Consider the following 14,898-nt stretch of genomic DNA (forward strand, 5'->3'; position numbering starts at 1 on the left):
AGAAAAAAGACCCCATACTATTATCAATATTAAAAATCCTTGTTTTCTAAATTAAAATCTATTTGACTAAGTTTACTTGCTTGCTTTATCAGCTCTGTGTCTAGAAGTCGTTGTAATAAAGTAATTTGTTGTATCTCCCGCTTTTTAAAAAGTAATTATCAAGTTGTTTTTTTACACTACTTCTATATTTTATAATGTTTCATATATAGAAATATTCTAAAAATATAAAAAAAGTTATGGTTAGAGAAGAAAATTGCAACATACTAATTATTTTATTTTATAAAAAACAAATCATAATTTGGTCCTTTTGATTTTATGTTATGTATTTTAACATCATAACTATTACTTCAGATGTGTCATAGCAAACGAGTTCATAGAAATCTTAAAACTATTAGGCTATCTAGCACTAGCAGCTATTTTTCATGTCAAACATTTAACTGTCTTCCTCTGGGTTTAATAACACTCTATAATCTGCGAATAGGCTTTATAAAGTGAAGTTACATGAAATATTAGTTAACATTTATTTATATTTTATAAAAAAATATGAGTTTTTAAAAATATTCTATAGATTTAGAATCATCAATGCTATATCAAAAAAGATTGCTAAGAAGGATTGAAACTTTCTAGAAATATACATATCTTTGCTTAATCTGTATAAAAATTTCAGTGCAGCTCTGAATATTTATTCCTTACCTGTATATAGGCGTGCCAAGATCCTCTCGATACCATAGCACCAACAGCACTGCGTCTTCTTCATCCTGTGTAGCGATGTCACACGGCAAATACACCGGTTCACCAGCCACTGCCACCACTTGTGTCATCGGCACTGAAAATAAGGCTTTTTCTACAATGGTCCTTTTTGCATTCATTTATTGATGTTACATATCTTTACTTGTATTTTTTAGACTATTTGACCTTTCACCGAGATTATTTCTGATATTGCAATCATTGACCTTTGAAATCTTGCTCTAAATACCTTTAATTTATTTATTATTTTACACATAATAGAAATAAATTTTCTCTTATTATGCCATCACATCCATGATGAATAAAAGCTTCTAATGAAAAAAATAATCTTAATCACATTATGAACATCTAAGTATCCGATGCATCTTGAGAATGTACGGACCAAGATAAAATATCTGGTCCGGAGAACCCCCTCCCCCCGTAGTTGTATATACTAAATGTCCTGTTACTGTCCCGTTTTTGCCCCGTTCCATTCCGTGTTCCCTGTTGTCCCGCCGGCTGGCTGAGAGAGAATGAGAAATACAGTGGAGAGGCTATCTATTACTAGCAGCACTTTAATTTATGCATCGCAGTATCCGTAATGGAAATTCGTTGCTTTTTTATCTTGGATGGAGAATTTATTGTTTGTTAAGTCAATTAGTCCGTTGTCTTCAGTTAATAGTTTGTTAGATAAATAGAATAAAAGAGAATGAACATATTTTACCTCCTGCTACTACTATTTTTTATCAGAGAGGGCGATAAACATTTTTCTAAGTAGATACATTATTTCTACGACAAGTTTTATAACATTTATATCTATAAAACTATTGGGGCATTTGTTAGTACTTTGACGAAACTTTAAAAACGCTACTAGCATTCATCATCACATGCTTTACACTGTTTTCTGAAGAATGTAATATTCCAATAAAGAAATACTTTTGATTCTTACAGTATGTAAAGGGAAAACCAAGGTGTAACTCTGATACTATCCCAAAACGCTGCCTCAGCTAAAACTGGGTGTTCCCATCCTTCTTCGTATGTAGTTTTTTTTTTGTCCTCAGGAAGACATCTGGGCTTCCAGAGTGTGGTTTCACCTCTCATGAGTGAAATTGGTCCTTCGATCCTCTCGGTCGATGGTCTCGTTATGAAGCATAACTAATCCGCTTGAAGAGACCAGTATCCTAATACTCTACACTCATCATCACAACCGATACTCACGCTGACAAGGACCGATGGTTATTAGTCTCAGCAGACCGGTTTCAAAGTTTGCTCAGTCACGGAGGCTAGTCCCCCAGCATGTGCCATTTCCGGCCATTTTTTTTTTTGGAGTTTTGCTTTAAACTTGAAAACCTATAATAGGTATACATATTCGAAGAAATAATTAACGTACTTATAAGCAAAAGATATAAAAAAATACAAAACAATATTAACAGGAAGAAAAGATGACGTAAGCCATTCACAATACTACATCCTAGTAATATGCAAACCGTATTTGGCTTCTAAGGTGATTAATTTAAAAGGCTGACTTTATCGCCTATTTGGTGAAACCAATGCTTGTGTATGTATGCTTGTACATGTTTGTAGTATGTATGCAATGCTTCGACGATCTCACGAGTTAGATAACTTAACTGCACATACAATGAAATGAACAGTTTGATATAATAAGCTCAGTTAACTATAAATGAAACAGTTGGAGTACAAACAGATATCATGAATAATTAATATGCTTGAAAATTAATTAATTATAAAAGATATTTCCCTTACGTATCAACGGAGTGGAATTTAGTTCATTCATCTTTCCAAATATTTGTTCGTTTGGTAACGGAATAACTTGTACATATTTCGTATCTACATTAGTATATTTACTCGACAAGCTTTGAAACATTATTAATTTCCGATTGTCGTATCGCTAGATCTTTTCAAATATTTTCTAGTTAAGATAACGCCCCAAACGGGAACTTATGAATGTCGGTTATTTTTTCCCCTAAAAATATAAAGATAGATGTTTCCAATATTACACTTGAAGTTTTTGTGTACATTTTATTATTTACGGATCGACCAAAGGATTTGACAAAGGATTGATCGAACAAAATTGTATTGGTTTAACTTATTAAATAGATACACGTGTTAATTTTATAACTATTAACTAAAATATAACTGAGGTATATAGAAATAAAAGAAAATCGCATTTGTATTTTGTGTATTTTTTAATATAAATAAGTTTAATATAAAATTAATTGTTACTTTATAATCTACATTAATAATATTTCAGAAATATGCTTACATAATTAATGATTTAGATTGTATTTATTGATTTAGGACGTGTTTTTACAAAATGAACTAAATTTTGCTGCATGGAAGAACTTTATTTATTGATTATACCTATAAATATTACTTTTTTTTACCTAAATGAATATGAACAAAACAAAGATCCTATTCCGGGCTATGTTAAGTATTTTCAAATAAGCATAGGAATTTCTCTTCTTGAAGTTATTAAATATACCTCGGCCATGCCGCACCGTTAGCCCAAACGGTCATCGTCTAGAGACTTTAACGTTCAAAAAACTATAGGACATCATTTCGTAGAATTTAACGCGGTAGCTCAAGACGCCCGTATTCCACTAATGTGTGTTTTCATCGATCTTATATAGATTAGAATTATGGTCACTAACTATATTTTATGCTGGAGAATTTACTACGTTATCTAATCGGAAATGAAGAGTTTCATAGAAAAAACCAAAATAACTGATGAGGCCCTAAAAGTTGCGAAGCTCCAATGACGGCGGAATGGACTTAGAGCTGAAAGACCGACGGCCTATGGGACCTATAGGTCCTCGAGAGACAATAACGTATGCCTAAGAAATACTGACTACCAGGTAAATTTTTTGGGACAACGGGACCTGGTTTTTAAGACAGGTTAAGAGCGTAGTAGTCCAGTAGTGGGTGATCACCTAGGCTTATGATGATCTAATAATAATAGTTTAAACAAACTGTAAAGTTTAAAGGAGATTTTATACGTGTATAATAAAAATTAAATCGTTCATAATACTTTCTTCTACTTACCTACATACAAAAACCCGCCCCGAGTTTTTAAATGAATAAAAACAATTCATTTTATATCTTAGTAAGAGAGTATATTATTTTAATTAATTTTTCAATAAAAGATAAATGTAGTAAAAATAAAATTTTTCCCTAATTATTTCAATATTATATAGTGCTATCATAGTACTGATAAAGTTGTAAGACAAAAAAATGATCAGAATATTTGTTTACAGATAACGGAATAAGCAAGCACCTAGCAAGTTCCATTATATTAACATAATCCCAACAAAGCGTGCTATAGTCATCTGAAATTCCGATGAAAGCCGCTTAAATATTATGTTAATAAAGCTATTATCAGGCAAGCCATTCGTCGTCACTGAATTGTTCCGAATGGCCAAATCTAATAAAGCTCCAATACGTAAACAAATCCACAATTTAAAAAAGACTGCATTCCGCATAATAACTACGATATGGATATTTATTGCTAGAACTCGGAATTGTTAAAAGAAAAAAACAATGATCTAACAATACAGCACTATTGTCAAATTCTAAGTTCATTATTATATTTTTTAACAATAGCGCTAGAAACAGAGATAATAAACAAACTACGACAATTCGTTGCTGCAACATTCAAAGCTGCAGTTTTGCCAATCCTACAGTGAAATGTCTGAGAGCACTTGTCAGCTTTTGGCTCCGAGGTGAATTTTTAGTTCCACCATTGAAGGGTCCCCTTCTATATATTGAAAGTTCTTTTATGAGTTGTCGACGAATTTGAAATTGTTCTTATTTAACTTGATTTTAAGTTAAAACTTTTAATGCCAGTTTGGGTGACCTTTTTACTTAAAGAAAATTAACTTCAACTTTTATCTTGAAGGAATAACATTAAAGTTCTCCTATTTTATTGTCATAACCACTTCACGTAGAACAAACATTAGATATCTGAAATATCTCAGTTTGTTCACGTAGTTCAAACATTTTGGTAAATAGAAATTTTGGAAAGACACTTATTTGTAATAATGAACAAGAATATGCTAGTATTACGAAATATAAAAGCGCTCAAGGTATTAGCATAATTTTATGATATATCAATGTAAATATATAACAATATAAAAGTTAATCCAGTAAGAAAAAGTTATAATAAGGGTAATTAAAACTTTCACTCCTATGTTGAGTAGTAAAGTCTCATCACCTCCTAATCTATATAATAAATGGATAAACATCACGAAACAAACTTGCATAATTACCATATCAGTTGCCTCCACGTAACATACTCACGCTAGCATTTTAGCAAATAGTAAGGAAGATTGATGAGAGTCAAGAAATGACTTTCCGGCGTATGAAATTTGAATGTGTTGGTTTTGTCTCTGATTCTTGTCTGTTATTTAAGTTCAGATCTAGCTCCTGTTATTTGGAATGCATAACATTTAGCTCGTTCCTAAGAAGTTGAAACGTATCGGAATGGAAAGTTAATTGTTTTGGTTGGGTGGACAGTAAGAATAATAAATTTCCTTATTGTATATACAGATTTGACTGTTGACTTGATATTTTTTAATAAGGGTATTACAAAAGAGGTACATAATAATAACATTCCATGACTACACTGAGTTACAGGTTATAAAATAGATGTCTTAGAAAAAAAAACTTTTTGAAAAAAAGAAGCTGAAACAAGGAATATTTCAAAGTCAAGCACAATATTTTACCATCGAATATCGCGCGGTTTCCGTATAAAAATATTAATAACAGAATCGGGACGTCGATTATGTATTACAACAAAGAATACTGTTATCTTATATATTATTCATAGTGTAATTTGTAACATTATCAGAGTGTAGTCGTATAGAAATACGACACGACCTTGCGTATCCTCAGGGAAATCTCCTCTTGTCTTGATCTAGCGTGAAATATGACGCAGACCTCGTTCGTATGAGTACTGTTAAGATTAAACACTACAGATTATATGAATTTGTAAGAATATGACATGCGGTGTTGCTGAATCCCCTGGACGCCTCATTACATACTGCATCGGGGGTACATAATGTTAATTAAGACTAAATAAACCAAACGACGATTTCAAACCTATAATAACAATTATATGAACTCATTAAATTCACAAGTAACAAATATCTCACTTGTAATCCGCTTAAAGCACTACCTGTTCCAAATATTGTTTTCGATCGAGTTAGTTCTGAAATTGGTCTCATAAAAACTTAACAATTCTATAAAATGGGTATGAGAAATGAAAATCTCTTCAACAAGTAACCTGACGTTCGTTTATATTGCAGATATGGAATTAATTAGTGTCTCTTTCAATGTTTTTCCATATATATGTTCATTTTGAATTATGTTTAAGCCCTAGCAAAGAAAATACTTTTTAAAATTTTTAATAACTATCACAATATTTTAAGGAATTCATAGCTCGTAATAAGGAATTTATTCAGTATATACAAAACAAAATATAACTTAATAGATAATCAATATCCCACAGGATAAAAATAAACAAACAGTTATAAATAGAATAAAAGTTTTTTTTCTACACTGTAATATTTCTTTGATAAAATTTGCAATAATTTAGGAATAATCACACTTACCACTCAAAGCGCTTACAATATAATACGTGAAATACACAAATTATTATTGGCAAAAAAAGTCGTAGTTACAATAAATGTGTATCAGTACTTCAAGTATATAAAAAAAAATACATATTTTTATAAATTTATTTTATTAATCGTCTGCAATATTAAATCCAACAAGATCACATTCTACTATATTTAACCTGGTCGTAATGGTGTCCAGAACAAAGTTAAAATATTGCTTCGTTCAAAGATGAATTTTTAAACTTTTAATATTGTATAGTATGCAGGTGAAATTTCTTTGTTTGTTTTATACGGAGCATATTTTAAGATAAATATTTTAAAATAACAACCTCTACACCATTCAGAGAAAGCTAAAATTTTGAATCACTAATGTTTTTGAATATTGATATGATGCTTTCGTAATTTTCCTTGAAGTTTTATAATAAATATATACGTATAATACCAAAGTATCTAGCTTTAAAAAGTTAAAAAATAGTATATATTTTCAGATTGCTCGAAATATACATGCATATATTATTTATTTAATAAACAAATCATAGTACGAACAAAATTTATAAGTGTGAACATAAATAATGACGAATTACTTAAGACTTTACTTGCTGTGTTCTAGTTTCACGGAATCTTTAGGACTAAACTTAATTTTTGATTTAATTTAGCCATTATAGAAGTAAAGAAAAATTTAGTTTTCTATATAAAATTACTGTAAATTAAAAACTATGTTCGATAGTTTCGTAAAAAGTTCCTTTAATTTACATATAATTTAATATCACAGTTGCAAACTAAAAAATGTGCTCAGTCTGATAACGTTACAAAAAACAAAATAGATACTTGAAAGTACTTACCTACTTAAAAAAGTGTCTCAATTTTGTACCAAGCACTAATTGGAGTTTGTATTCACAAAAATTGCCAAACAGAAGCGTGAAACTGCCAAATAATTATGCAAACTACATTTTCATGTGACTCAATTATACCTAATTAGCCTTCTAAGCTAAGTCTTAAAGAGAACCTAACTATAATATCTTCAAAGCTTCATTTCCGTGAAGTTTCGGTTTTGAGTGATATCTATCAAACTTACGTGCTTCAGCTCTGTAACTGGCTTACATAATAGATGAGTAGATGATGTGGGGTACGTTCCCGTTATCGGCATATTTTCAGCGTTGCGGCCATTACAGTAATGGGCCATTATTTTACGGGTTTTTTGGGATTCAATATTCTAACGCAAAGGCTGGCTGGTGAATATTGTTGAATAAAAATAAGTTTACCAATTCTGTAATTGTTTTTGTTTAAAAAATAAATATCTTCATTAGAATTTCTATTAATATTTTTTTTTTATTCCTCATGTGAGTACTGTTAGTCTGCTAGCAGGATCCTATCGATTTTTTCCGGCGCAACAAATAATATTTTTATGAATAACGATAAAATTTATTTAATTTTTTGTATTTTACAATTTAAAAAAAGGAATAGAGGTTTGATAGTAAATATTTTTACAAATAACATTTTGAAATGTTATCTTTAAGGTAATTATCTCAGGAGATATAGTGCAGAAACTTTGCAATCGCTTTTCAAAGATATTAGCAAGGCTACAAAATTATCGACCCCACCAACGCGACCTAAAGCTTATAAATAGGGCCGCTACACGTCAAAAAAAATTTCTCCTCTGGAAACCGCGCGGTAAGACCTAAAAAAGGTAACGTTTCAATGGGCTTAATATGGTCAGAAAATTGTGTGGTTCACGATCGGCCAAAATTGTTTTATATTTTAGTTTTAAAGAACTTTTATCCAACTTGTATTATGAATGCAAAAGTTTGAGTGCGTTTATTTCTCAGTAATGCAAAAACAACCAAACGATTATGAATTAATCATTGTATTTATTTACCTGGATTGGTGAAACAAAACAGTTAACTTTAGTGCATAGAATTTCACAGAATCCAGACAAGTTTGATATAAAACCTAGCTTTTTAAACTAAGTCTATATTCGTATAGTTCTTATTCATTTCAAATTATGAAATATAATTTATTATCCAGTATGTTGGTGACATTATAATTCTGGTTTAAATTGTGCCGGTTTAAGAAAATTTATGACATGAATTTGGTAAAATAAAGCGAATGTGAAACAGCGTTGAACGTTAAATATCTCTTTCAATATATGAGCCAAAATAGTCGTAAAGTTGCACACACAATCGCGATATATGGGCAAGAAGGAAAAGTTTTTATCGAGTAAAGTTAATATGGTAATAATGGAAATCTCGTACCAATAGATTTATTTGTCGAGTTATTGTGTAAAGAATGCGGGTAAAAGTTTGTATACTTTTTTTGCTTTTATTACATATATGTTTCTTTAAGTATCGACTTGGTTTATTGATGTAAGTGTTATTGATACTAGTAAATACGCACATTACTGAAATTACGTAAGCAAACAATATCGTTAAAGATTTAATTGTCTGAAGAAGTTACATACAATAAATGAGAACTGTACATAAAATGGCTTAGATATTTTCACAATACGATTCCCACATTCACTAGATCGTTTATAACAGCAAATCGGACTCGGGCCATTTACTTACCCCATTGAATCATAATTCCGACCACGTTATTCCACAATCACCGTTGTTTACTTCTAAACAGAGAATCATTTCGTATTCTGGAAACACCCTCCATATTTCTTCATTAACATGAATTTCTTTTAAACTGAATTGATAGGGTTTAAGTGTCGCCCTTTGTACCAGAATCCTCCCGAAGACAGCTTAAATTAAAGCTGTGATTAGAATTATGTACTCCTTAATTAACTTAATACATTAATTTTACTTACACGAGGAAAATTATGCTCTGTTTTAAGCTCACACGTTAGTTGCTCTAAAATATAAACTGCTATACGAACTGTACTAATTAGCCTGCTAAGTAACAATACGCAAGAGTACAGCATAAAAGTGCAAATTAGACACATTTATATTACGGTAATTATGTTATTTAAAATTCGCATGTTTGTATTTTAAGTTTAAACACATTATACACATTTAAAAAAAAAGAGTTATGTCTTAATTGAATATATAACCAGTTGACGGGTTATTTAATATGATCTAATTCCTAGCTGTTTTGAAGAACTAGTATTTTAAAATATGTTTTATCTGATTCAGTCAGTAGCTTTATGTGTAAACGTAATAAAGTGATTACCGTTCTTAGTTTGTTCCATAACAAAAAATTAATTCTTTATGAATAGTCATCACTAAAACCAATTAAGTCTTCGGAAATAAAACGTTATATAACATGAAATAAAACTTTCAACTTAAAATACAAAACAATAAATTTTGGGATTTTTGGATGGAGAATCTGTTAAAAGCTAGCTTTAAAAAAATATATACATAACGATAGTATTTTTCCAAATTTAAAATGAAGACTAAAAACAAAACTCTTAAAAAATATAAACTACAATAATAAAGACGTCATTCAAGCAATAAATATCAATTGAACTACAAAAAAGATAATGGTCAAAAAGATCTTTGAACTTAGATAAAGCTTTCACAATAAAAATTTAATAGAAACTCTGTTACTGGCAGTGCTCCTGAAATATGGGCTGTAAACGAGACAGGAAAACAATTTATTGGCGGTTGTTTTGATAATGATTGGAAATGAGAAATTATCCGCTTCAAAGCCTCTTTGTTATTCGATATTGGAATGGAAATTATACAATTAATATTGTATTGCATAAAATAAGTTTTTTATTCCGTCCAATTGTGTACCGCTCCAATACAAAGGATGTTTTAAAATATTGTTGTAGGATGTCTGTCATATTTTAAATTAAAATTATTTGCCTTTGATTAGTTATGATTAATATTGGGAAGTCCTGCTTTTTCTTGTACATTTAATTATTGTTATTAACTGTATCGCATCCACATAAAATCATTATATATATAAAAGTATTGATGTATACTCATAAACATTAATAACATTAAGAGAATTGCAAGGTCATGAACATTTCTCAGTATCGAGCCATGTTCCATATTAAATGTTAAGAATTATTAAACTACTCATAACATAAGAAAGTCAACAGATAGACGTTGAATAATACAAGTGTTGTGTCTCAGCCGTAATTGTATTACGCATGGGACATGTTTGTTCTGAATAAATAGCTGAAAGTATTTATCATTCTCGTTGTTTACACGGGATAATGTGACATCGCTAAATCATAGGAATTATTTCACTGCCTCTTTCAAGTTCCCTTGACAGGCGACCTCGCATAAATAACTAAAATAAATATAAATTAGGACATCAAGGAAAGCATTCCACACACTTAACCTTGTTATTTAAATATTTACATGCATTTCTTTTTCTGTAAATTTTCCTCTTTTTTCATTAATACAGAAATATGTGAAAAGCGTGTCCTTAGCCGAGTAACACCAAGTGATTCTAATTAGGAACTTTATAAAGAAATTAAAATGTCATTCCTCATAACAACGTATATTTTTTATTCCGTCTCCATCGATAACAAATTCTCATTCATTACTTAGTTCATCTTTTGCTTTGTATAGTTTAGGTAATATATATTTGAAATTATCTGGGATAGGTAAACACCTAGCCTAAATTACCTAACTACTTAATTAAAGTTTAGTATTGTCAAAAGACCAAGTTATCCTTTGTCATTACAAAAATGTTTAACCTTCTTAGTATTGGTTCCGTAGTATATAATAAATATCTAAAATGTTCTTTTCGTTCGAAAATATTTGTTTCTATGAGAGACACTACACGACAGCTTTTACAATTTCAAAGTGTAAAACCACTTTAAAATTTAACACCAGATGGAAAGAGGAAGAAAAATTATAACCCCAATAATTGAGTGAAGCGAGCGAAGCGAGTGGAACGCTTTACTGGCGACTCAGGTCACTCATCCACGGAAATGATCTCGGCAACCGAATGTCAGATCATGATTTTTTTTTGTCGTACAGCCCAGTTATCTGGGGTGGTTTTTATAAGAAAAAAAATAGTTTTGACCGTAGATTTCAATTTTGAGAACGGAAAAGCTTTTTTAAGCGAATAGAGAAAAATGCGAAATGCGAAACGCATCTCCTAGTATTTATATTAAAGTAAATATTTTAAAACATACATATTTATGTATAAATTCATATATATATATATATATATTGCATTGAATTTGCCAAATCTATATTTAATGCGAATTGTTTGACAATGAGGAAATGTTATAAATTTAGCAATCTGACAGAATCTGAACTGAAGTTCTCGCAAGCCTAGCAAACTATCAATCAACACGAGTACACATAGTTGACGATTGCCGAGTTGACAACTAGTTTGAGAACTGGCTAAGGACGCGTAATTATAGTTAATAACTCCAAAATAACTTTTACGAATAACTCAAAGATAATTATATCACAATAGGCTTCCCGATATGTTAAAAAGAAATTCTAACATTTATAATACAAATCATATATTTCAAATATCTATGGATACACACCACTTTAATCCGTCGTCATATTTTGTGAAGAGGCTTTTCAGAGGCTTATGGAAAACTCATCGGGTTGAGAAAAGAAGATATATGATAAGTTGTATATACATAAAAATAATACAACTTTTTCAAAATACATTTATAACAAAGAATTGCTTTGATTCGTATAATATAATTGAAAAGGGAAAGGGATAAATTGGAACTAGTGATTTAATGAAACCCCAACATTAAGGTTCAATAGGAACGTGACAATATTGAACTGAACATAGAAAGGTTGAATAGATTACCAGAAACGAGGGACGGAGTCACAATATTTAGAGATTCTATCGACCCACGAGGAATGTAAGAATCTTGTTAATTGCAGCTTTTAATAATACAAACATAAAAGATTTTGTTTTAATAGTCATAACATTATTTTTATTTACAAATAAGCATCTTGAATATGCATCTATACATTTTGAATATATATACATATCTCTTTATATTAGTGTAAAAACACTTTGTATATAACCATTTTTGTTGCTTTCTAAGAAAAAAGAAACAAATGTCCATTCATGTCTATATTTTTTTTACATCTGAAAATTTCATGTTTCAAAAAGAAATTACAATTAACAAAACAATAAATAAAACGTTAAAAAAAAATTTTCTACAACAAACAGAAAAAACTATGGTCATATTAATTTATCTGACAAAATAATTTAAGTATTATAAAAGTACTCATATATTAAATGTATTAAAAATTAAATTACATTTTCCCTGAAGTAAGGCACATCTTTTTTTTCCAGAAAAATTGTTAGAATACATATAAATTATAATTATGTGAATTTTTTGCGCATACTTTTGGTCCATCATGGGTCTTTAAGCCAGTAAAGTTCCAATAATTCAATTTCAGCCATATCTTGAACTTTCGTTAAACTGTAAGACACAACTACAAGTAAGTTCAGGCAATTTACTAAATGCCAAGCTTACAATAACTGCTTTCAGTGAAGTTTAATATTCTGAGATATTCCTTACATAAATCTACACCTATTTTATTCTAATCAATCCAGCAAATATACCATTTTGCGATTCAACCAAAATTTACTTCAATCGATCTATTTCTGCACTCCATGGAATTATACGGTAAGATAAACTGCTACAAGTGTAGACATCACGGGGAATATCACATATCTCTGTCGAAATTCAATTCAGCAATTCTATTAATATTGTAATTTTGGGCACTGAGGCTTGTAATTTGATTATAGTAGACATTCAGTTAGTTAACATTATATTTTTGCTAAATAGTTTTTATTGAGTACGCATATTTTGGGATATAAATACCACCCTGTGATATTTTTTATGCAGTAATTCACAGTAATCGTGAACTAAATAAATCGCTTGAAGCTATTACTTGATCTTTTCGATCTATTTAGTATATGGCGTGATTTTCTTGGATACAAAATTTTTTCAGAGATAGCATGTAGTTAACTAAAACTACATAACTTCAAACATTACCACGAATCTTATAAAAATTGGTGAAATGACATGGTTCAAAGTATATACTAAAAAATGCTTTATATGAATATTCGTGAAATAAATAGTTTGCTTTGAGATATATATTAAAATAAATGTGATCTCTAAACATTTGTCATACGGCAAATTTTGATGTAAAAAGTTGCTGCAATATTTTTAAAATATCACCTTAAAAACACTATCTCAAATGTTCAATAAACGCGCTCTCAGTGATAGATGACGACAGTTTGATCTTGACAATACCCTGCCTTTATCATTTTCTTACGATTTAATGTAGCTCCCTCAGAAAAAATATACGAACCTATCCAAATTTTCTATTATTAATAGATGTGGAGTATATCACGCGGACACAATATATTTTTAGACAATAAAATAAATGGATAAAGAGAAAAAGTGTTGCTTTTTTGGAAGTTAATATCATAGAAAGTTAAATGAAATGTTTACAAAATGTTCATACAGACATCGCAATTTGTAAGAAAAGGGTTCCTTTTCCAAGATATAAGAAATAGATTTATGGCCAAAGCTAAAACTGAAAGTATTTGGAAAAAAAGGCCCAAGTTAAATCGACTTCAGGATTGCTACAGCCGGTTGTTCGATAAGACATATCTGAGAGATTTTTGGTTTTCTCTTGTTTTTGAAGAAATAGATTTGGTTAAGTTGCAAAAGGATTGAAAGGGTGCTTTTACGGAACACAAATCCGTTTGGTGTAAGATTTGCAAAACAGTGAAATCGGATATGAAATAAATCTTATTGGAAATATATATCAAACTATACATTTAGCATTAAAGATATATTTAATGTATTTTTATACAAAAACGAGCAGTAAAACAATCTATATTGTTTGAAGTTTTCTGATATATTTTGAGATAGTAGAAAAACTCTGTAAAAAACCACGTCGATGTTATACGATACAATGAACATTCTGAAAAGACTGTATTGAATTCTTTTTATTTATTTTTATTTTCTCTTATCGATGAAAATTCACATTTACATGTGGTATCAATGTCATGAATAACTTTTTAAATTAAAAATTTTACGTCATATTACAAAGAACGCGATTACAAATAACTAATAAGAGTAACAGATAAGAAAAGCACTTATAGAAAAATAAATTAAAACTATCACATGCATGTTTGTATAGGATTGTTCTCTTGGAAAAAATAACAATGGAAGTGGCATACCTTAAATAATTCACATATTATTCTAAGCATGAAGTTCTAAGATACATCGTGTTCACTCCGTTTTTGACTGAGCTCACGATAAAAGTGACACATTTCCTTATATTTACAAAGCAACTTGTAACTAGCATAATAAATACCTATGTAGTCAAATGAGGAAAACCTTAAAATGTTAGATTGTTTTGATTTGATTAGATTAGAATGTAAGTGTAAAAGTGAGTCTACAGTTAAAGCATTTGACGGAACCTAAACCCCACAGACAAGTAATCTACTTCAATAATCTGTAACGATTTCTTTACGGGTTGAACCACTCGAATCATCTCACATTGGACTCCGCCCGCTTGTCATAGATTTTCATGAGCATATGTACTTGCCAATTTGATATTCCCAT

At 29.9% G+C, this 14,898-nt stretch overlaps 1 protein-coding gene across 1 annotated transcript in view; it reads right to left on the reverse strand.

The window, feature by feature from the left end:
- LOC116773020 (protein turtle) overlaps positions 1–14,898 on the reverse strand; it is a 113,171-nt gene that overhangs the window by 17,033 nt on the left and 81,240 nt on the right. The window contains exon 2 of the mRNA XM_032665379.2: positions 694–826. Within this exon, the coding sequence (XP_032521270.1) occupies positions 694–826 (133 nt within the window). The remainder of the gene's footprint in view (positions 1–693; positions 827–14,898) is intronic.

Source organism: Danaus plexippus, assembly GCF_018135715.1.
Source record: "Danaus plexippus chromosome 18 unlocalized genomic scaffold, MEX_DaPlex mxdp_35, whole genome shotgun sequence".
Lineage (NCBI taxonomy): Eukaryota > Metazoa > Arthropoda > Insecta > Lepidoptera > Nymphalidae > Danaus > Danaus plexippus.